The sequence below is a fragment of the Haliotis asinina genome, chromosome 1 (genome assembly GCF_037392515.1).
Source record: "Haliotis asinina isolate JCU_RB_2024 chromosome 1, JCU_Hal_asi_v2, whole genome shotgun sequence".
NCBI classification, from domain to species: Eukaryota; Metazoa; Mollusca; class Gastropoda; order Lepetellida; family Haliotidae; genus Haliotis; species Haliotis asinina.
In genome coordinates, this window is record NC_090280.1 from 55542611 (window position 1) to 55568873 (window position 26263).

General features: G+C 40.1%; 1 protein-coding gene across 1 annotated transcript; it reads right to left on the minus strand.

The window, feature by feature from the left end:
* Positions 1–203: 203 nt before the first annotated feature.
* LOC137294426 (uncharacterized) lies at positions 204–21054 on the minus strand. Its single transcript, XM_067825439.1, has 2 exons — positions 20796–21054; positions 204–3791 (listed from the first exon to the last, which is right to left on the minus strand). The coding sequence occupies exon 2, from the start codon at positions 3361–3363 to the stop codon at positions 1678–1680; it is 1686 nt and encodes a 561-aa protein (XP_067681540.1). The 5' UTR covers positions 3364–3791; positions 20796–21054; the 3' UTR covers positions 204–1677.
* Positions 21055–26263: the final 5209 nt, after the last annotated feature.

Consider the following 26263-nt stretch of genomic DNA (forward strand, 5'->3'; position numbering starts at 1 on the left):
TGAGTTCAAAAACATCTCTTCTCATCTGAACCTTCAATAACTCAAATATCAGATTACTGCGTTGTCAGCCATCGCTATAAGCCACATGCATTTCTAACCTAACCCTGGACATCATTGCGTTTTGTTGTGTGCCATGAAAACGCACATATCAATGAATCAATTTACGACATGCTCATACCAATCAATAAAGACAAAACAATACATTGTAATCAATGATGTTTATACAGTCACAACAGGTTAGCTTGCACATGCAAAAAGCGCATATTGCAATCAATGTATCAGGACTAAATCAGATATCGAACAAAATAGAATAATAGAGGATCTATAATTTAGCAGAAACATATACCCTTGATAGCTTGATGCTGTGTTTACATTTAGGCCAAGACGATGAAATTCTGACATTAGGTATCGTTGTGCAATCGTTAACTTTTACCTCAGGTTATGAACCTTAAATTATATAATTTGAGCTAAAATATTAATAAAGTTCGGCTTGAAAGAATCAAACTTGTGACGAATAAATAACGCGGGTACACGCCCCCTGTAAAGGAAAACAGATTTTCACAATGCACTTAATGGTAATTAAAGCATTGATTTTCTATACATAAAGATCTAGATTTTTCAGAGTATTATACAGTGCAGGGCGTAACTGAAAGACGGTATACGTGTATATTGAATCAGTGTCTGTATATGTACATCGGTATAGTCTTTAACACATAAATAATATTTGCCGTTTCTCAAAGGCACGTCAACGATCTCGTTGGGTAATAAATAAAATTGAGTTCAACATTCAGTCACAGAGGCTATCCCAGATTGCTTATGAACTTTCCGTCCATACCAGTCCTTCAAGGGACCTTCAAGCCATAGTCTGTATTTAAAGCAACTCTTTGCATGAACGCATTTGTTTGTCGGGTCTTTGCACGCCTCGTAGGTTTACACGCTGGTTTCTCTAGCTCGTGATTTAATATGACGATTATCCCTTTGAGTCCAAGAACCCTGGAATGATTCTCTTGTTAGATTAGTCTGATCTCAGATTAAGGGAGGTCTCAACTAGAGCCTAAATCTCAGTCTGTGGAACAAATCCTCCTGGATATCGGCAGAAAGAAGTCATTTGCAATACAGACAAAAACACATTACATAAACAGTCTGGTCTGTTCAGGTTGGTTGAGAATGGCGTCTTCAAGTTGATTAACCCCTTCACTGGTGATACTGTTAACACTTCTGGCCCTATGCATGACGCTAAATGGCCCTACAACTAGTTCAGGTGGACCGTTGCTGTCACAACGTCTTCTCTGACGTCCGTGCGGTTGCGTCCACCAATCACACACACTGTTTTCAAAAGTTTCTCAAATCACTTTGTCCATTATGGAATTCCCCGTGTCGTACGTTTTGATTTTAACAGAATATGTAGCTATATACACATTATGTCCTTTGAATATGGAAATATGTCTCTGTAATTGATTTTACAAGTTGCACTTCAGTTATTTACAGAACTCTTATTACGCTGCCATATATCCTGAGAATATAACTTGTTCGTACACAATTGTACTCCGTTGTCATTGTGTACACGCTCCACACAATAGGCACACTGTACACACGAGATTCCACCTGCAGTCAGTATTAATAAACAGTGAGGCGTGTACAGTGTTCGTTAGAAAGTCATTAGGAATTGTCCACACTTCACCTGTACATGGAATTTCCCCTCTTAGATACTTGCGCATACACATCCCTATATTGAGCCTCGTCCCCCATGTTCTGGGATCTCCGGGGATCCCTTTGGCCTCCAGCTGACATAGCCAAAAATTCCCGTCTCAACTCCGCCTGGGGAAAGCTTTTAGTCAGCTCCTCTCGACTCATGTATTCCGAGTTAGGAGCTAAAACCTTCCTCCTCATTTCCGCCGGACCCATGGTTCTGTCATAATCAGCAGGGGGTGTGTCTTCTACTGACGGGTACATCACAACTTCCTCTCTTTCATTGCTACCCCGACTACCTCTCGAGCCGTCGCTCTTGTAGCTGTTGTTGCTGTACATCGACGACTGTGACGTCTGACGGCCGTGTGCGACCATGCGGGGACTGTTGGGCCCGCTGTCGCCGTTGTAGACAGGGTTAAACCGACCGGGAACGTTGCTCTCAGAACCGTACTGGTTGTAGCTGGACGATTTCTTCAACCCTTCGTGACGTCGCAGCGCAGGGCTGCCTATGTCGCTGTAGTTCTCCGAACTATGTTGACGTTGAAAGACGTCGTTGCGACGGAGCGATGGACTGATAGGGCCGTAGCCGTTGAATTCCCGAGAACTTCTTGGGCTGTCCAGATCTCTTGAGCTAACACTTCTCCTGTTGTTTAGAGGACTGTCTGGAGAGGCAAAGGGGTATGTAAACTCCTGTCTTAATTCAGGGGTTATAGGGTTAATAGGCACATTTTTATCAAGTCCTTCTGTATATTCGGGTAGCTTGCTACCGGTTTCACTAGTGGGTGAGTTCAAGTCTATCCCACTTTCGCCCGACCCGTTCCTCTCACGGCCTCCAATAATGTCCATATTCAAACACCTCCTTTCCTTCGTTCCGGCCAAGTTCCCGTGTTGTCTGTGAACCGTATCATAGTCTTTAGGCGGAAGCAGAATCGGGGCATCTCCGATTTTCAATCTGAATTGAAGTTCATCAGCCACTGAATCAAAGTGTTGCACGTCAGACAAGCTCTGAAGGTCAGGGTCGATCTCATCGCTACCGAAATGAGGCGAGTCGTCACTGAAGGAGCTGTTACTGGCAGCGGAATCAGCAGGAGACTCAATAGAATATTGAGGATCACTCATACCATCAGAGGAGTTCAGACCTACCATTGTGCGACGGGGATCCTCTATCTCCCCCTTTTCAGCTAAATCCTTCTCCACCTGTCTGATCCGCACGGCGTTCGTATCCGTGATTTGGTTGATCATGTCCACAAAGGTTGCAGCCGTTGCAGCTTCGTCGAATCTGTACACGTGAGCATGGACGTATTTCTGGGTGCGCGGCATGTACCCTAAATAGATGATAGCCACAGTGTCATCAGGTCGACCATCCGGAAACATCGACTGCACAGCGAACGTAACATCACGGGAGGGAATCGTCGGGAATTTTATCTTCTTGATACTCCTCTTCTTCTTCTCCTCCACATCCTGGCTAATCTTCACCTCCTTCTTGCTCACCTGGATGGTCAGTTTAGGAGGCCTCTCCACATTTTGCTGCCTCTGCCGCAGTATTTTTACCACTGGTTCCGTGTACCGCTCACCTCGGAGACCGTTCGTCTCCATCCAACCCAGAAACTCTACATAAAAATTTGCCTTTTTAGACAACAAGTCTTTTGTCTTGCTTCCTGAGAATAATGACATGATTGAATCCAATGAGCACAATCAGTCCACTAAGAAACTAGTCCGGCCTTTCGGAGCGGCCCACAGTAGTCAACTAAATCCGTTCATCCAGCCCGGCGAGGCAAGTCGCCTACTGTCACTCGAGCGTTAACAGCTCTGAAGATCTACTGCCGACCCAGCGAAGCGAGGACTTCCAGCTCCCTCTGTGCCTGTTCAAAGACTGTAGAGAACCTCAATAGTCGACTGTTGAGCTGCGGCGGGCGGATCTGTCTGCCCAGTTGCTAAGCTTGTTTGCTTCAGCCACGCTCTGCCAGTTTCATTGAGACGCTCCTCGTATTCTGTAGGCCCGAAAGGAATGTTCCCTTTCACCGTCGTGTCGGGTGTCGGTGATAAACCCGGGCCAGGTAGTATCTTGATGTCGCAATCAACCTGTCCTTAGTCGCTCCCACCTGTTGAAAAGATATACAAATAGTTGAGTACATCGTATTGAATCCTCGTAACATCTCACCTGCGTTTCTCCGAAATGCAAAATGAGACTGATATGGTTTCTTTCAGACAACTAAATGGGTTGGGGAGGGTAATGCGTTACTGAAACAGTCACATGACATTCGGGTACTTCATCGAACGATGTTTTCAACATTATTCGTCATCGCTGGACTTGAGTGAATAGGGGAATTTTATGAACAGCTACTTTCGTAACGTTGTGAAACATTTCAAAGCATGAATAGAAAACAATATGGATGGGCTATGTTGCCACAGGATTATACAGGGGTGTATTCAGTGCAGTAAAAGCTTTGGTGATGTTTCTGATTCAAACAAATTACAAGTTGTTCAAGGTATATAAGAACCGAAAGACAACTTGTAATCACTCTTGCTTGAAAACGGCATAAGAATATATCCCAAAATATCACCATGACATAATAAAGTCGAGTCCAGGTCTAGCTTATGGCTACAGATTAGTTTTATGCAAAAGCGCACATTTATGTTAAACGTGCAACATGGTTTTAATATGTTAACAAAATTCCCGGGATATAAACAATTTTAGGCTTATTTACCAATCCGAATTTCATTTATAAAATATTATTCAAACTGTCGTTATTGTAACAATATCATATATCTATGTATTTTCAAAGTGTTTGTTTTGAAATTATGTTCTCTAATCAAATCACTTTAGGCATTTTACACAACATTGGCAATACAACATAAACCTGCTGAATCATTACATCCAACAGAATACTGCCTAGTCAGTTTTCTTATTTACAATTTGTAATAACTGAGGCCAAATTGTTCGTCACGGAAGAAAAGCGTGGCCACGCTCTACTAGAGGCAAGTTAACGTATGCCTACAAATAACTCTAATTCAGTTTTATACCGTTTATAGCAATATTCCAGCACCATCACGGCGGGCGACACCAGAAATGGACTTCACACGTGGTACCCATGTGGGGAACCGAACCCCGGTCTTCAGTGTGACAAGGGACCGCTTTAACCACTAGATTATTCCCACCGCCCCTACAGATAAGCTTTTTGGACTTCAGACATCAGAAAACGTCTATCCATAAACCAAGCCAAAATGGCAACTTATTTATGCACAGAAAAAATGAAACATCAGTGAAAATAATAATGAAACTAATGACGCAGAATCTGAACAGAGTAGTCTTTTGGGCACTTTTAATACATCTGTAAAACAAATAACAAGGTTAATATCCCTACAAGCTGGGTCTATATTCCCTCGACGTTTACACACAACCGATATAGGTATATATGTACATAGATATACAAACGCTGGCACAATCGCAGTAGGGCACTCTAGCACGTATTTGCATATTCACAATAGACAGGCATATCAAATATTTATCTTGAAAGGTGAATGGATCGCTACCAGCGGAGTGTTGACTAGGATACAAACTGGTAGCCTACAGCCTTGAAAACCTGCTTTCACAAACACTGCACGTAGTTATCATGAATATATTATTTCAACGCCCGAAAGAAACCATTGACAGGCTCAGCGAATCCCGAAACACGTTGACAGTTTGTTAAAGGGGTGAGGACATCATGAACGCGGAAGTTGACACAGAATGTTGTTAATATCTTATTGGAGTTTTTATGAAAATCTTGTCAGTGTTTATTTCAAAAGTAGCGGAATAAGGAGCAGAACAGAAGCTGTGAAGTCATCTGTTTGGATGCGACACCGCGAGTCACTCAGCGCCCTCTGGTGTTAATTAGTTGTTGTACTCAAACACCGACAGTTGACATAGACAGCTGTCAAAGAGGTCGATAAGCTGCTATACCTGATGAGTGAATGAAGTGGGTATAGTAACTCAATTTCTACGACATGTGCTCGAAGAAAAAGCAATTTATAGGATATATTTTGCATATTGAAATACTTAATAGAATTATGTCGAAATGTCGCCTTTCAAAGAAAAAATATCATTCTTTATCTATTAAAATTGAAACTACATTGAAATACGTTGAAACGTTTTGATTGCTTGTTTATGTAGTCGAGTTCAGTGATTGACGCCATGAGCATCCACATACGCAACTAGGATAGGATGAGATATTTTAACCAAGTCAACTTTACCATATGAAGGTATTGCCTGGTAGGACAAGCATGGGTTGCTGAAGGTCAGTCAGTGTGTCATATATGCATGCCCTAAATACTAAACATCTCAATTACATAATGGTATCGAAATTTTGGGCGAGAGTGGGAGAGACTGATTTTACGCTGCTGTTATGTATATTCTAAATATGTACCAGTAGGTACAGTAAGTATGGGTATCACGCACTTTTACGAGAATCGAACCGACGATTTTTGATTGACGACAGAACGCCCGAGCCACTGGACTACCCTCCCCGTTGGGTGGCGGCGACTTCTGAATGAACTGATATTTTCCCAGGTCACTACGAAAACTGCAACATTTATAATTAATATCCATGACAGACATCATCATCCAAACCACTCATTGCCCACGCCACGCTTATCAATGAATGTCCCTTGTGCGTCATTATCCTCTGAATATCAGAACACGCAGATCTTTAAACCCAAACTCATTTATAGTTTCTTAACGATATAATTACAGCTACGGGGTGACCAAGGATGTTCTCACGGTGACAGTACATATTGTAAGCAATGCCCCGTGACATATAAGCCCAGCTTTTGTTGTTTCCAATAAATCAGCTATGGGTATGTTGGTGTAAGGGCGCACCGCGCATGGGTGGCCACATTGACATCTTGTCATGTATCACAGTGTGCAATAATGCCGGTATATCCCAGTATGGGACAAGACATGATCTACTCATATAGCCATGTACGTGTTTCTATGCTGTTTTGGAGAAGACCCTTGTTCCAGCACAGTGCCTCCACGGTGCCATTCCCGATAGGTATCGTAGGTCGTTAAACTTGTCCTGACCTTGTTGAATGATTGTGACGGTGTTCATGCTATCCACCATTGGTTTATTGTCAGGTTCACCATAACGTCACGTATCTAGGATATCTTTTTACTGCGGTTAATGAGTGAGTTTAGGTTTTACGCCACTTTTAACATAAAGAAGAGCAGAGGACACCAGAAATGGACCTCAGGCATGTACCCATCGTGGCAAATTGAACCCGGGTCTTCGGCGTGACGAGCGAACGCTTTAACCACTTGGCTACCCTATCGGTCCTTCTAACTGCGACATAAACCAATATTCATTTCAGTCATATAGATACATTGTATTGACAATACTGGTTTATAGCGCAAGCATACTGAGATATTATGCTGCAGTTTAATGGACACCCAACACAGATACAACCAACAAAGACCCCCAACCAACCAGTCGCAGCTCTGTCCTCATCAATGCCAACCACGAACTGGGTAACAACAAGTACTATATTTCAACATTGGAATGACATGACCTGGAATCGAACCACCTCAACCGTTCTCCTGGCACACCTCTGTCTGTTAGACTACGGAGGTGGGCATTCGTCTTGACTAAGGCTCCAACCCTGAATGCGAGAGTCGCAACGACTCGATAAGATTGGTCGAAGCCCCCTGGATATGGGTATGTGTTTATCTTTATTGGTTTTATTGCCTAGTATACAAGTATACATAGGTAATTGATTATCTACTTTGTGCCAATAGATCACTCGGGAGACAATTTATGTCATTCACGATCGATAGCTTTCACCTGCCTCGATACGGAGCTATGTAGTAATATGTCATTTGCTGTAGAAGTCGTAAACTAAAATAGCCAAGAGATTTATTGCGGGCTTTGCAAGCGATCTCATCACTGATAGCGCAATAAGACGTGTTTCTGATTCTTAACAATTTGTGATAATTTCCTCGAATATTTAACCCTTGGTGTTCTCTATAGATCATGTTTGTAGCACACGTGTCAAGCTATAATAAGACGCCCATGAGTGGGTGAATATAGATTTATGCCGGGTGGCAATCTTGCACAATGGGAGACATCTGAAATGGGCTTCATGCATTGTATCCATGTGGGGAATCGAACCCGAGCCCTCTGACCCATGAGGAAGGCTTCAATCACACGGGTACCCAATTGTCACAACCCACGTGTGGAATAAGCCCGAATGCAATGGTATACCGTAGTTGTGCCAGACATTACAACATCTTTAAATGGTCGATTCTGCACATGGTGGACAAAACACGTAGGGCAGCCTAGTGGATAATTCGAAGAATGGATAATTGAAATCTGAAATGGCACCATATAACACATTCTTCAGTTAATCCGGTCAGTCTCGAAATCAGTGGAGCCAGTGTGAATGTCCTAAAATATGCGACAACATAGGGTTAAAGTAATATATTTTCTCCTGACTAGGACGATAAGGAGATCCGAGCGGTCGTATATCACGCCCTTCATGACAGACTCCGACATAATATCGATCGCAGATCGTTACACAGTACATCAAGTTTTGTCGACCTACCCACCTACCCAACTGCGCAGGTAATTAAAGCATGTTGACAGAAACGTGTGTACGTTGTGCATGTGTCAAGAAGTCCGCAGACCATTGTTCTCAGACACACGTAAGTCAACGGAAGAGGGTGAATTGGGAGCCACAATTACCGTTACATTCAAATGCCATCTGGAAAACGTGCCTGTCTTAATAGAACCTTCCAATTAATATGTGCCAATATGCCAGGGTGTGAAAAGCAAGGTAGCCCGTGGGACCACTTCTCGAACAAAACAGTCGATGTTTCTTTAAAAATTACAGACATTTCTACAACAGAGTGGTTGTATAACCGGTTTACCTTCCAAGTAGCTGTTCGATCCGTTTTGTATGGGTGATCAAAAACCACGCGAATCCAGATGAAATTATGAGGATATAATCGGATATATTCCATGCAAGTCGGAGTTTGTCAAGGATTAGAACCAATGGTTTATCGCTTAGTGTTCAACAAAGGTATAATCACAGCCTCAGTTACCTGTACGTGAGACCCGTAACCAAAATAATAGCCAGCCTGTGCCAGGCACCGTGTGGACAAGGTCAAGGTTGAACTAAGTGGTCGTTACGAAGTTTCCACCAGCGTATGTGTGTCACTGGTAATGTAGCGTTTATGATCGCATTAACCTACAAATGACAGTTATTCCCTCGACAAAAATAAGAACTTCTTTGAGCGGTATTTTTGAAGTTGGGTCGTACAATATGGAACAAACTCTGTAAATAACTATTTGTTTTATCACGTGAGAGTACGTATCGATACAGATTCTTGTACCGTTGCCCTGTTTGACAGTGGTACAAGAGCCTGCATCGAAACGTGGCACTTATGAAATGAAGGCAACTGTCATCTATGATTTTTGTGAAAATATAGACATAAACTGGCAGCAAAACATGAATAATTGAATATGATGTCAAAATTATTTTAAACGGTTTACTGAGCTACACAGCTTTAACACCCGTATTTACCAAACCACCATCGAATAATGAAGAAAAAGGCTTCGTAAAATATTTTTAAATGTTTCTCGGGCACATTTTTTCAAAGTGACGACGGCAGTAGGTACGAAAGAGTAGTAGGGCCACGATGAAAAATATATTTAGGCTCATTGTCTCCTACGTGCTATGATACTATCTCCTACCTAGGACTTAATATCTCCTACGTTGGACTTAATATCTCCTACGTAGGACTTAATATCTCCTACGTAGGACTTAATATCTCCTACGTTGGACTTAATATCTCCAGTAGATGATGGATGTATGTTAGTATGCATTAATCTGAAATGGCCGACTTAAATCACAAGGCACGCAAACAATGTCCGGTTTAACTGTTTCAGTCACTTTTAAAATTCTACAGTCATAGTGTTTCGTTCACTTTCAGAGTCCACAGTTATGTGTTACATTTATCAGTAGAGTCTACAGTTATGTGTTACATTTATCAGTAGAGTCTACAGTTATGTGTTACATTTATCAGTAGAGTCTACAGTTATGTGTTACATTTATCAGTAGAGTCTACAGTTATGTGTTACATTTATGAGTAGAGTCTACAGTTATGTGTTACATTTATCAGTAGAGTCCACAGTTATGTGTTACATTTATCAGTAGAGTCTACAGTTATGTGTTACGTTTATCAGTAGAGTCTACAGTTATGTGTTACGTTTATCAGTAGAGTCTACAGTTATGTGTTACATTTATCAGTAGAGTCCACAGTTATGTGTTACATTTATCAGTAGAGTCTAAAGTTATGTGTTACATTTATCAGTAGAGTCTACAGTTATGTGTTACATTTATCAGTAGAGTCTACAGTTATGTGTTACATTTATCAGTAGAGTCCACAGTTATGTGTTACATTTATCAGTAGAGTCTACAGTTATGTGTTACATTTATCAGTAGAGTCCACAGTTATGTGTTACATTTATCAGTAGAGTCTAAAGTTATGTGTTACATTTATCAGTAGAGTCTACAGTTATGTGTTACATTTATCAGTAGAGTCTACAGTTATGTGTTACGTTTATCAGTAGAGTCTACAGTTATGCGTTACATTTATCAGTAGAGTCCACAGTTATGCGTTACATTTATCAGTAGAGTCTACAGTTATGTGTTACATTTATCAGTAGAGTCTACAGTTATGTGTTACGTTTATCAGTAGAGTCTACAGTTATGTGTTACATTTATCAGTAGAGTCTACAGTTATGTGTTACGTTTATCAGTAGAGTCTACAGTTATGCGTTACATTTATCAGTAGAGTCCACAGTTATGCGTTACATTTATCAGTAGAGTCTACAGTTATGTGTTACATTTATCAGTAGAGTCTACAGTTATGTGTTACGTTTATCAGTAGAGTCTACAGTTATGTGTTACATTTATCAGTAGAGTCTACAGTTATGTGTTACGTTTATCAGTAGAGTCTACAGTTATGTGTTACATTTATCAGTAGAGTCTACAGTTATGTGTTACATTTATCAGTAGAGTCTACAGTTATGTGTTACATTTATCAGTAGAGTCTACAGTTATGTGTTACATTTATCAGTAGAGTCTACAGTTATGTGTTACATTTATCAGTAGAGTCTACAGTTATGTGTTACATTTATCAGTAGAGTCTACAGTTATGTGTTACGTTTATCAGTAGAGTCTACAGTTATGCGTTACATTTATCAGTAGAGTCCACAGTTATGCGTTACATTTATCAGTAGAGTCTACAGTTATGTGTTACATTTATCAGTAGAGTCTACAGTTATGTGTTACGTTTATCAGTAGAGTCTACAGTTATGTGTTACATTTATCAGTAGAGTCTACAGTTATGTGTTACGTTTATCAGTAGAGTCTACAGTTATGTGTTACATTTATCAGTAGAGTCTACAGTTATGTGTTACATTTATCAGTAGAGTCTACAGTTATGTGTTACATTTATCAGTAGAGTCTACAGTTATGTGTTACATTTATCAGTAGAGTCTACAGTTATGTGTTACATTTATCAGTAGAGTCTACAGTTATGTGTTACATTTATCAGTAGAGTCTACAGTTATGTGTTACATTTATCAGTAGAGTCTACAGTTATGTGTTACATTTATCAGTAGAGTCCACAGTTATGTGTTACATTTATCAGTAGAGTCTACAGTTATGTGTTACATTTATCAGTAGAGTCCACAGTTATGTGTTACATTTATCAGTAGAGTCTAAAGTTATGTGTTACGTTTATCAGTAGAGTCTACAGTTATGTGTTACATTTATCAGTAGAGTCTACAGTTATGTGTTACATTTATCAGTAGAGTCTAAAGTTATGTGTTACGTTTATCAGTAGAGTCTACAGTTATGTGTTACATTTATCAGTAGAGTCTACAGTTATGTGTTACATTTATCAGTAGAGTCCACAGTTATGTGTTACATTTATCAGTAGAGTCTACAGTTATGTGTTACATTTATCAGTAGAGTCTACAGTTATGTGTTACATTTATCAGTAGAGTCTACAGTTATGTGTTACGTTTATCAGTAGAGTCTACAGTTATGTGTTACATTTATCAGTAGAGTCCACAGTTATGTGTTACATTTATCAGTAGAGTCCACAGTTATGTGTTACATTTATCAGTAGAGTCTACAGTTATGTGTTACGTTTATCAGTAGAGTCTACAGTTATGTGTTACATTTATCAGTAGAGTCTACAGTTATGTGTTACATTTATCAGTAGAGTCTACAGTTATGTGTTACATTTATCAGTAGAGTCTACAGTTATGTGTTACATTTATCAGTAGAGTCTACAGTTATGTGTTACATTTATCAGTAGAGTCTACAGTTATGTGTTACATTTATCAGTAGAGTCTACAGTTATGTGTTACATTTATCAGTAGAGTCTACAGTTATGTGTTACGTTTATCAGTAGAGTCTACAGTTATGTGTTACATTTATCAGTAGAGTCTACAGTTATGTGTTACGTTTATCAGTAGAGTTCACAGTTATGTGTTACATTTATCAGTAGAGTCTACAGTTATGTGTTACATTTATCAGTAGAGTCCACAGTTATGCGTTACATTTATCAGTAGAGTCTACAGTTATGTGTTACATTTATCAGTAGAGTCCACAGTTATGTGTTACATTTATCAGTAGAGTCTACAGTTATGTGTTACATTTATCAGTAGAGTCTACAGTTATGTGTTACATTTATCAGTAGAGTCTACAGTTATGTGTTACGTTTATCAGTAGAGTCTACAGTTATGTGTTACATTTATCAGTAGAGTCTACAGTTATGTGTTACGTTTATCAGTAGAGTCTACAGTTATGTGTTACGTTTCTCAGTAGAGTCTACAGTTATGTGTTACGTTTGTCAGTAGAGTCTACAGTTATGTGTTACATTTATCAGTAGAGTCTACAGTTATGTGTTACGTTTATCAGTAGAGTCTACAGTTATGCGTTACATTTATCAGTAGAGTCCACAGTTATGTGTTACATTTATCAGTAGAGTCTACAGTTATGTGTTACATTTATCAGTAGAGTCTACAGTTATGTGTTACGTTTATCAGTAGAGTCTACAGTTATGTGTTACATTTATCAGTAGAGTCTACAGTTATGTGTTACATTTATCAGTAGAGTCTACAGTTATGTGTTACATTTATCAGTAGAGTCTACAGTTATGTGTTACATTTATCAGTAGAGTCTACAGTTATGTGTTACATTTATCAGTAGAGTCTACAGTTATGTGTTACATTTATCAGTAGAGTCTACAGTTATGTGTTACGTTTATCAGTAGAGTCTACAGTTATGTGTTACATTTATCAGTAGAGTCTACAGTTATGTGTTACGTTTATCAGTAGAGTTCACAGTTATGTGTTACATTTATCAGTAGAGTCCACAGTTATGTGTTACATTTATCAGTAGAGTCTACAGTTATGTGTTACGTTTGTCAGTAGAGTCTACAGTTATGTGTTACATTTATCAGTAGAGTCTACAGTTATGCGTTACGTTTATCAGTAGAGTCTACAGTTATGTGTTACGTTTGTCAGTAGAGTCTACAGTTATGTGTTACATTTATCAGTAGAGTCTACAGTTATGTGTTACGTTTATCAGTAGAGTCTACAGTTATGTGTTACATTTATCAGTAGAGTCTACAGTTATGTGTTACATTTATCAGTAGAGTCCACAGTTATGTGTTGCGTTTATCAGTAGAGTCTACAGTTATGTGTTACGTTTATCAGTAGAGTCTACAGTTATGTGTTACGTTTATCAGTAGAGTCCACAGTTATGTGTTACATTTATCAGTAGAGTCCACAGTTATGTGTTACATTTATCAGTAGAGTCTACAGTTATGTGTTACATTTATCAGTAGAGTCTACAGTTATGTGTTACGTTTATCAGTAGAGTCTACAGTTATGTGTTACGTTTATCAGTAGAGTCTACAGTTATGTGTTACATTTATCAGTAGAGTCTACAGTTATGTGTTACATTTATCAGTAGAATCTACAGTTATGTGTTACATTTATCAGTAGAGTCTACAGTTATGTGTTACGTTTATCAGTAGAGTCCACAGTTATGTGTTACGTTTATCAGTAGAGTCTACGGTTATGTGTTACGTTTATCAGTAGAGTCTACAGTTATGTGTTACGTTTATCAGTAGAGTCTACAGTTATGTGTTACGTTTATCAGTAGAGTCTACAGTTATGTGTTTCGTTTATCAGTAGAGTCTACAGTTATGTGTTACATTTATCAGTAGAGTCTACAGTTATGTGTTACGTTTATCAGTAGAGTCTACAGTTTTGTGTTACATTTATCAGTAGAGTCTACAGTTATGTGTTACATTTATCAGTAGAGTCTAATAGCTAGAGACGTCGAGCTCTACCTCGTCACATTCGTGACGTGACCAAGGGTAATGATGCATTTATAAACTATTACGCAGTAATGATATATTATGACGCATAGTCTTATATAATTTTATGTTCATATGATGAAACACATGCTTTTGATAAAGCAACAATAAAACACTGTATTCAGCTTTCGTTAAACCCGAAATGACTAACGGACAGAAGTATTATCTCGCTGTACATACCCGGTTTCTACGATACATCACAGGGACACCAGCGGGTTGCATTGAAAATTATTTTATGATCCCAAAGTTTATTTATTACGAAAATAACGAATGTGTCTTTAATAAGCAGACCCGTGAAGGTCCCGGGGTAGAACAGGCCTTCAGCAAGCCATGCTTGCCATAAAAGGCGACCCTGCTTGCCGTAAGAGGCAACTAACGGGATCGGGTGGTCATTCTCGCTGACTTGGTTGACATATGTCATCGGTTCCCAACTGCGCAGATCGATGTTCATGTTGTTAGTCACTGGGTTGTCTGGTCCAGACTCATTATTTACAGACCGCCGCCATATAACTAGAATATTGCAGAGTGCGGCGTAAAATTACTCACTCACTCACTTTAATAAACATTCCTGATATCAACACATGCTTCGATAAAGCTAGAATCGTACAAGGGTATACTACTGCAAATACCTGCTGGAATGTTGTGCTATAGAGCTTCTAACACGCGAGAAAGGTAATGATACCGGTAACACAGTACATGCATACCCTTTTCAGTAAGTAGTGATTGTTTCTTGCCTAACGCCGCACTCATCAATATTCCAGCTATATGGCGGCATTCTGTAAATAATCGAGTCTGGACCAGACAGTCAAATGATCAACGGTATGAGCATCGTTGTACGTAAAAGAGATACGATGACATGTGTCAACAATGCCAGCGAGCCTGACCACCTGATCCCGTTAGTCCCCTGTCACGACAAGCATGGATCTCTGAAGATTCTAGCCCGGGTCATTTCGCAAAGACCAGGTTTCATCAGTCATTGCCTGTGACACTCTCGTCATCATGGTTTCTACCAATGGACTGTGTTCGGGCAGATAATGGAGAATGGTCATTTGGTGGAGTTGATGTTAAGAATTAGGATGATGAAAGGGTTTTCGCTGCTCATAACAAATTATGCACGCACCGGGAGCATGAAATGCCCGTGTAAGTATGTGTTTACTGTCTGACGTATTTACAGTGTGTGGGAACCTTGTGCTTGAGATCTGGTGGATCCCTTCTCATCACACGCTCTACGTAACAACTAATAATTAGGTGATTCATATCTGTAGAATGTAGTTAAACTTTCACCAGTTGATTCCATGCGTGACTCGACGGCAAGTGCAAGAATTCTAATTACTGACCCAGCCATTACATGTCAACATCTCGATAATTATCCAAGGTCAAGCGCCGAAGACGACCAGAATACGGAATCGAACCCAGCTCCTCGGCGTGACATGAAAACGCTTTACCTACTTTCCATGAAAACGCTTTACCTACTTTCCTAATCCATTGTCTCATGGATCCACTGATCAATGTATTGTCTGGTCCAGACTCTATTATTTACAGACAGCCGTCATATAGCTGGAATATGGATCCGGGCGGCTTTAAACAGCCAACCACAGCGTCTTATGAAAGTCATCATAGCAGTTCGCTATGCTTCAGGAGTTTAGTCTTGGCTTCAGTTGATTGTTTGCACTCAGAATCCTGCACCCACTTCATTAATAAGATTTACCAGGTTCGTCTCTATTGATCTGTATTGATTTGTATTTTCCAATATGTCGATGTCGACGACTGTCCTGGACGACCTATTCTCCCCTGTGTGTTGCGCTATCTCTTGAGACAGAACATCCGGTCCAGTAACACAGTTGTAGCGTATTGTCGTTGAATCAGTAGTCTTCCCATTTCAAATCGATTATCGATTACAAAAGGTGCGGTATATCCCTTAGGAATAAGAATGGTTAATATTCTAGTAGAGACAAGCGGGCCGATTTTATTTATATTGCATTTTTAACAAATTAGTCGAACATTTTTCTACAGCCGATGAAGCTGTGGTCGGCGTACTGATTAAGGGCTCGTCCACCAAGCTTATGACCCTGTTTAGATGCCATATATGGGTATTACATGTGAAGGCCATACATAATATTTTTTTACAGTTGAGAGAAGCTTCAAAATGGCGACCTTCTTTCACATCATAAATTTCTTACCCCCTGATAATTCATTTCTAGGGTAAACCCTATTCATTTCCGTACTATAGTACATTGATTTAACCGCCACTCGAGAAGAACGATGTATGTTGCACAGGTGTAATGATTACAACCGAAATACAATACACCCTAATTCGCTGATTGTCACGTTGTAGTAGGCACATCATTTAGGTCGACGAATTGGAACTAAAATATTCATTATTTGACATCTCCTTAATCCACCACATACGTAACGAGACAATGCGAGATTTGAATAGAGTAAGTCGTCAGTGTTTCTGGATTATGTCACACAGTCGGGCAGACGGGGGCATTAATGCCACATGGCGCGCTCTGACTGAAGACTGCTCCGTGCAGGTGCAAGACGTGAATCCGAGGTCTTGTGAAAAACATTGACATGGGTGAATGAATGTGGTTTTAGGCCGTTTTAGACCGTTTTCATCACTATGTCTTATAGCGGAGGACACCAGAAATGGACTAGGATTCGAACCCGAACTTTCGGCGTGACGCTTTAACCTCGAGTTGACATGAATATAGATATTTTCTCCGAGCCAAGCCAATGTGAGAGTGAAATTGGGGTGGATATAGCTACAGCTTCTTGGCTGACACACTAGTATATAGGCACATCGATGTGCCTTCCTTAGACACCAAGGCGGCAGTGTTTCATTTTGTACTTGGTTCGTTGTAATGCTGAAGTAAATTACTGTGATATTGTCACATAAAAAAATGCCATGTCTTTGTATGTATTTTTTATGGAATACACTCACCTTTTCGATCACCTTGTATCATTACCTTTTGAAAGTGATTGATTTACTACACTCAGTAACGCAATGTTAAAGAGCTTGGTGTAAGAGTTACAATCGGCAACATTGTATGTTGATTCAGTCAGTCTTTCATGCAAATAAATCATCTTGCGTTTTAGATCAGGGTTTGGTGTCAGCAAACAAAGGTCTTATAAAGTTATCAAATTTATGTCAGAAGTTTTAGTTGATACCGACAGCAATCTCATATCACAAGGGCTTACTGAAGTCAAGTACGTTGCAAATACGGCCTGCAGTGTTTCCATACAAAGCAGCATATGATACGCCAGTGACGTATGTCCGACTTCACATCCTATACACATGACGCGTTCTAGACATGCTTCACCGGATGGAATTTCAACAATTACGAATTACATTGAATATGAGTAACTGGTTTAAAGGAAGCTTTAAGGTTATATCAAATCATCTGTTATTTAAATCCCATGACTCGTTTACTCTATAATGCATGTCAAATGCACCAAATAATCCAATCCCATCTTCGATTACCCAGGGAAATATGTCTCCATTACATGCGGATAAATGCCCTGGAATATTTTGCTATCTTAGTTTCGTTGTGGAAGTGATCTTGGCATCTCAAGTTCATCTATCTCTAATCTAGCGCAGCTCATCACCATCATCACCACATCATCACCATCATCATCATCCTTAGTGTGCCCTGAGGTTTAGGCTTGTATCAAACATACGCGCAATACATATATCGAGTTTATTGAATAGCACTTTCCCTATCGACTTTTGCAAATACCATTTCGATCAAAATCACTTATAAAGCGTTATTACCCATTCCTCTAGTCCGGACCCGGTCTAATCCGGACGATTACTCTCAAGAACGTTTTCAGTTTTCTTGACCAGACAGTCCACAGATTGACATGACACAAATCCCCTGAATATCAATCAATACCAATCACTGCATTGTCAGGCCATTCATTGCAGCGTTAAACAGGAAACAACCCAATACGTCTAAACCTGTCAATGAAATAACTAGTGAAGCCATTATAAGGAAATTTTTACAGCTTATGTTGGGAATAAATATATTTATGAATGGCACCGTTTGGTGTTAGCTAGTCTGACCTACATTATCAAGGATCTGTGCCAGCGTGTGCAGACACAAGAGTAGATCGACATGTTCCACATCAATATATGCCCCAGTATCATACAACAAGGAGCACGTGTGGTCTCACAAAGCTGAGTGACAGGTGTTACCAGCTACCAATCTCAATCTACAACAGCTTGGCGAGTGGATTTCACCAACACAGCACATATGTGAATATCTATTGACAAGGGATGGTATGGTTGTATCCAATAACGTTTCACGTTCCATGCCCGTCTTCCATGATATATTGCTGGTCGGGGAATGTAGAAGGGTCATCGAGGCTTCTATTCAAATTTCATAACACATGGCAACGAGTTAAATGTTAAATTCGACTGAAACCTAAACTGACCGATGATCGGGATATAAAATTGACTCTCTCCAGGTTCCGTTTGTTCCCGGGTTCGATTCCCTACATGGGTGCAATGCGTGAGGCCCATTACTAGTGTCCCCCACTGGAATGTTCCTAAACACGGCATATCATGAGATTCGCTCTCATGACAAGACTCTTAATAATGCTGCAAAATACTGTAAAAGATTGCTATAGAATATATATCCTATACACTGCTAGTGAATCTGTAACTGATACTATTATACTGACGAACCTGTTCAAGTCATTGTTTACGAATCAGTGCACAAGACACTGTCCACGAATATCTTCCAGCGAATGTTCAGGAACCGGTATGACACACTGTCCACGATCATATGTAGCGCAGTGTTCACGAGCTTGTTTAAGAAACTCCAAAAGCCACAGTCCAAAAATGTAAAGACGTCTGACCCAGCTGTATATCGGGGAGGGTGTGGTCAAGGTCTGGACACAGAGGGAGGGTGATCACGGGACGTGTCACCTCAACCCTTGAGCATGCCAACAAAAGCATTCGTCACCGGGAGGAGGTAATTAATTATCCGGCATATTCCTATGCCCTCTTCCTGTGGTCTCGACAACTCCTAGCTGATAAACCCACTCCAGGTGGACGAGAGGTTGCGGGGGAAAACCCGTACACACTCGGATTACCATTCCCGGACACACCAAACTATCTCTGCAGCTCGTAAATTTGGAAAACCACGATCTCACGGTGTCTGTAGTTTCTCACTGTGTCTGACCTCAGAAGCCTAGCTGGCGGGGGCAGGATGGACGATGTGTGTGTGTGTGGTGGTGGTGGGGGAAGGGGGGGGGGGGAAGAGTCTCGCGACATTTTTCACAGTGCAGCAAGGAGTGATTCTAATCTGATGCAGAGAAGTCATACCAAGACAGAAAACGTCGCAATTATTTGCGATGACATGTACCTGTGCCAGCTTAAACGTAAACATTTCGAGTCTCAACTTGTAAAGATAAAGAACTAAGCATGTTTGAGTCATGTATACATTTTCCTTGTTTTACCGTTGCCTCACGAGCACAAAACATACCCGGACAATTTTCTTCCGTCTCAAATACAGATTTTGTAATGAATTTGATAATTTAGTATATCTTCTTTCACTAATCTCCTTTGATAAGATAATCAGTTTGTATGTAGATGAATTGCCTGGGCTACCGCGTTGTTATTTCAGATCTGATTTCGTTTTTTCTCTTCCGTGTCCTCTTAATTTGATATACCGGTAGTTTCCTTACACCCGGGTCGTTTCGTTGTCTGGATTTCATATGCTGCATTCGTTTTAGAGGCAATTGATGATAACATCAACTTTAACTTAGTATTGATAATATTATTCATTACACAAGTAAATCTCTTTTTCTGTCTCCCATTCTATCATGATTGACTGAATATGACTAAACTATACGAATATGACTATACTAACTAAAGACTAAAAATAATAATTGTTCCATGCTCCATTTTTACCATACTAGTATCTTCTGTTTTGTGGAGATATAAATATACATTGAAGAAATATACGTTTCCGGGAGTAGATGATAGTTTAAGTCTGCCAAAAATAAAGATCACCATGTACCTCTGTTTCTGACATTATCGCCTATTCTTGATAAAGAGTAAAACTGACACGTAAAACCAATATACTTTGTTCTGATCACATATTAACATGCATAGGTAGTCACACTTCGGTACTCACACACAGACGCCGTAATAACATAGTAACAGCTGTTTTAGACTGCGCCCTTTGCCTCATTGCATAATAGATTTGTACTGGTTGCAAATATTAAAACCAGATATTAAAACATACCAATTGCAAGTATTGCTGAGTGCTACTGGTGAATGAATCGATTGAGTGAAGTCACGTGTGTCCCATATCTTTCCGCCTGAATTCTCACAGCGTAATACTGTTAGGATAACATCACAAATAAACAATAACGCGACGATGAAGATAATACACATCTTGATTAAAAGCATGTAAGTCCCATCAGATCTACAGACCGTCGCATCGAGTGTGAGTGTTTGAATCACTGTGTATCTTCGAGTGATCGTTGTTGTAGTGCTGACTGATGACGGCGGTTATGCCTGTGCCGGCGAAGACATCATTCAGACTAACCAAATCTTGATATCTATGTAAACTATATTTGACTATAACTATGATTATATCTATACGTTAAAATCACAAGGTATTATACATAAAAACAGTTCAAAACCTACCTGTATTGCAATGACCGTTGGTCAGCTAGATCTCGAACACCTTGTCCGTCCAGTGCGAATGACAACAAAATGTGTCCTTTTGAACCCAGCTAATTGTCTACTGCGTGCGATCAGGATATCAAATCTATTCTTCTACAGGTGTACGCGCCAGTTTCACCCGGAGGGGATACCCAAACACGGCGTTAGCTTTCTCAGGTGTGGGCCACAGTGAACGCGCGTTGCAACTGCTGGAGTCTACAACTGAACGCCCCAGGTAGACACACGCATCGTCCTGACGCTCGGTGTTTGTCAGTGGCGTAGCTCTGCACGGGGACCATTGTTTTTTTTTTATTTGTAAGCTTATTAATAACCACTGTAATAGTACAGTCTGTCCCATGCAGTATGGCCGACAGGTAGTCACTGCATGCAGTATTTGCATTTACGTTTCGGTTTGTCGTTTCACAAGCAATATTTAACTGACTTTAAATAGGTCTTGTGAGTGAATACACAATACAGTATAATTGTACATAACTTCTTTCAGAGACATTTTAGAAGTAAAGATGAATGAAAACCAAGTTCAAGTTCAATGGGCAGTCTGTTTCTTTATTGCAATGTGTACGACGTTTTGGTGCAGGTACTTGGTGCATGGCCGCTTACTTGATAACGATATTAGTACATATACCGAAACGCCACACCTATTGCACAAAAGCATTTGACTGTTTATAGAACTTTCGTTTACTTGTACATACACTGACAAATGATTATCCATTTTCAGTTTTGACAGTTTTACGCGTCATATTAGGTCGAATTAAGTTATTGATCAAGCGTTAGAGAACGCTGTATGTGTTTGGTTGCAGTACTGCCGCATATAAACCACGAATGCCTCTATAACCAGTACTATGGAGACCAGAACACGATTATGAGTTGTAACGAGCGAACGCACAAACCTTTTGCCTACAGCCTCTTGCCTTAATTCAGTGTGAATTTGCATCGCACAGAATTAACCAACTTGATTAAGAAACAAATGGCGTAAATGATGTAATATTCGTCTCAGGGTAGCTCAGTAGGTCAGGCGTTAGCCCATTACTCCGTGTTTCATTCCTGAAGCTATGGTCCTTTCTCCATCCTTACCTGTGCGGATTTTCCAGCTCTTTGAGCTGGAACAGACTAATTATAAATATGCAATTATTTTATTATTGTTATTATCATTGTCTTGAAGTGTGTTATGGCGTGGATACCACTGAGCATGAAACTGTCATACCCGTCTACAGAAAACAAATATTGTTTCATTGATGATTTAAGGAGACAATCTACCCAAGTGACTCGCATTATTGTCCATCTGGGATCGGTCGGGGTGTGTGATATCGGCCACTTAACACAAGGAATTCAAGCTATTCAATCTCCAATAGCCGAACAATACAACACCACGTGACCTAATAAGGAAAACACACTAGAATGTCAACATCTCCCAAAACACATTCCCTCTCACCAGCCGAGTATGGGTTATTACCTACTGTTTGTTGAAGGTATTTCGATTAAACGCCGACAAACCCCGTCTATGTTATTACTGAGGAAAAACAGTCTCAGATTTATTATTTGGACAGGGAGAAAATACAAACTGACCACAACCCATCACGTATGTGGATTATAGATTCATTGTCCGTCCAAGGAGGTCAGCGTTGTACAATATTTTATACAACAACAAAATATTGTATTAACAAAGACACGACTAAGGTAAAGATCAGTGATCAGACTGTGAAAAGGTATTAGTACTTGACTGGTTCCAGCTGCGTGTTTTTTGAACGCTTGAATAGGAGCTCCGAACAAAACGAAAATATTTTCTGCGCTGGATCATGGGTAATCTTGAAAATATGTTTACTCCACTGTAAAAGCTATTTCCAAAATATTTCTAATCTCTTACTTTAATTGCTCGGTATACAAGTTCTATAAAACGACACCGAACAGTACCGGTATGATGTAGATCGCGGTTCTGATACATGTCTGCTGCTTTGAGTCATATACTCTCGTCACACACTTTATTTGCTCGGTATACAAGTTCTATAAAACGACACCGAACAGTACCGGTATGATGTAGATCGCGGTTCTGATACATGTCTGCTGCTTTGAGTCATATACTCTCGTCACACACTTTATTTGCTCGGTATACAAGTTCTATAAAACGACACCGAACAGTACCGGTATGATGTAGATCGCGGTTCTGATACATGTCTGCTGCTTTGAGTCATATACTCTCGTCACACACTTTATTTGCTCGGTATACAAGTTCTATAAAACGACACCGAACAGTACCGGTATGATGTAGATCGCGGTTCTGATACATGTCTGCTGCTTTGAGTCATATACTCTCGTCACACACTTTATTTGCTCGGTATACAAGTTCTATAAAACGACACCGAACAGTACCGGTATGATGTAGATCGCGGTTCTGATACATGTCTGCTGCTTTGAGTCATATACTCTCGTCACACACTTTATTTGCTCGGTATACAAGTTCTATAAAACGACACCGAACAGTACCGGTATGATGTAGATCGCGGTTCTGATACATGTCTGCTGCTTTGAGTCATATACTCTCGTCACACACTTTATTTGCTCGGTATACAAGTTCTATAAAACGACACCGAACAGTACCGGTATGATGTAGATCGCGGTTCTGATACATGTCTGCTGCTTTGAGTCATATACTCTCGTCACACACTTTATTTGCTCGGTATACAAGTTCTATAAAACGACACCGAACAGTACCGGTATGATGTAGATCGCGGTTCTGATACATGTCTGCTGCTGAGTCATATACTCTCGTCACACACTTTATTTGCTCGGTATACAAGTTCTATAAAACGACACCGAACAGTACCGGTATGATGTAGATCGCGGTTCTGATACATGTCTGCTGCTTTGAGTCATATACTCTCGTCACACACTTTATTTGCTCGGTATACAAGTTCTATAAAACGACACCGAACAGTACCGGTATGATGTAGATCGCGGTTCTGATACATGTCTGCTGCTTTGAGTCATATACTCTCGTCACACACTTTATTTGCTCGGTATACAAGTTCTATAAAACGACACCGAACAGTACCGGTATGATGTAGATCGCGGTTCTGATACATGTCTGCTGCTGAGTCATATACTCTCGTCACACACTTTATTTGCTCGGTATACAAGTTCTATAAAACGACACCGAACAGTACCGGTATGATGTAGATCGCGGTTCTGATACATGTCTGCTGCTTTGAGTCATATACTCTCGTCACACACTTTATTTGCTCGGTATACAAGTTCTATAAAACGACACCGAACAGTACCGGTATGATGTAGATCGCGGTTCTGATACATGTCTGCTGCTTTGAGTCATATACTCTTGTCACACACTTTATTTGCTCGGTATACAAGTTCTATAAAACGACACCGAACAGTACCGGTATGATGTAGATCGCGGTTCTGATACATGTCTGCTGCTTTGAGTCATATACTCTTGTCACACACTTTATTTGCTCGGTATACAAGTTCTATAAAACGACACCGAACAGTACCGGTATGATGTAGATCGCGGTTCTGATACATGTCTGCTGCTTTGAGTCATATACTCTCGTCACACACTTTATTTGCTCGGTATACAAGTTCTATAAAACGACACCGAACAGTACCGGTATGATGTAGATCGCGGTTCTGATACATGTCTGCTGCTTTGAGTCATATACTCTTGTCACACACTTTATTTGCTCGGTATACAAGTTCTATAAAACGACACCGAACAGTACCGGTATGATGTAGATCGCGGTTCTGATACATGTCTGCTGCTTTGAGTCATATACTCTTGTCACACACTTTATTTGCTCGGTATACAAGTTCTATAAAACGACACCGAACAGTACCGGTATGATGTAGATCGCGGTTCTGATACATGTCTGCTGCTTTGAGTCATATACTCTTGTCACACACTTTATTTGCTCGGTATACAAGTTCTATAAAACGACACCGAACAGTACCGGTATGATGTAGATCGCGGTTCTGATACATGTCTGCTGCTTTGAGTCATATACTCTTGTCACACACTTTATTTGCTCGGTATACAAGTTCTATAAAACGACACCGAACAGTACCGGTATGATGTAGATCGCGGTTCTGATACATGTCTGCTGCTTTGAGTCATATACTCTCGTCACACACTTTATTTGCTCGGTATACAAGTTCTATAAAACGACACCGAACAGTACCGGTATGATGTAGATCGCGGTTCTGATACATGTCTGCTGCTTTGAGTCATATACTCTTGTCACACACTTTATGAGGGTTATACCGCATGGTGCACACACTGGAACACCAAAATAAGTTCCTTAAGATTATATGTATATTTCAAATTTAAGTGGTTTTTTTTTTTAATTTTATATTTCCTGAAATTGTCAAGTACTTGCAAAATGGATCGAGAGAGTTTTTAAGATAAACTTTCATTACGATTCAATAATATTTTATAAAATATATGCATATTGATATGGACTGTACATTAAATGATGTTTTTCAAAATTTTTATCCGAAAATACACTGCTTTGAATATGTTTAATATTTTCGCATTTTTATTTCTTCTTTTCGGTTGACTTTCAAATGTGAAATGGTCGTCTTCGTCGCTGTTTCAGAGTAAAAATGTTGAACACGAGATTAAAACAATTTACCATCACCTTAGTGATAATAACAAATAAGGAATGATCGAGATAGTATCTCCACAGAAACGACAAATTGCCCTTGCACCCATAGTAGGTGACTCAATGTCAACTAGCGAGTCTACTTTACTGACTTAACCGCCTTGGTAGAATTGGCTTGGCCTCTAAAACCCTCGCAGCAAGTACACGAGAAAGATTTGTAAAGAAAAGCGATGACGTCCAAGCATAATATGATTACGTCACAACACGTAACCCCGAATAGAGAGATCGTCTTAACCTACTACAAAGCAAACTGCCTCGGGGTGACTGGGAGCCGTGTTAAGATGTATTTATCACATGTTTGAACGTTCCTGAGAGACAGTGTTGTGAAGATTACACCTATTATCAGCCATCACCACCTGAGGCAGTCACGTGACTACGTGCACCGGCGCACGTACATCCTGTGGCGCCACTGGGTGCCCCACCCGGAAAGCCTCGGGGATTGTACATGTATATATTACGATGTACTGCCGTGATGTTTTCGCTGAATTGACGTTTTCCTGGACATTTCTCTTTGGTGTGAAACTGTGGAACATTTGTGAAAGATCGATTTAAGAGATAGATCATTTTTGCGATGAAAAACTTTCATTTCGTGCTAATACTAAATCCGGATTGCATCAGAGAAACGTTTTAATGTTCTACCCAAGGGGTTACAGGAAAGAAATAAAACGCAGGTATTTTGTTTACTCTTCGACGTAACAGGACAAGATTTGAATGGTTTGCTTGGTCGTAAAAATCAAATCGCACTGTCAAATATTACAGTGC

Bases quoted from the DNA above. Each gene is read 5' to 3' on its own strand.
- LOC137294426 (XM_067825439.1), bottom strand. From the start codon at position 3,363: ATGTCATTATTCTCAGGAAGCAAGACAAAAGACTTGTTGTCTAAAAAG.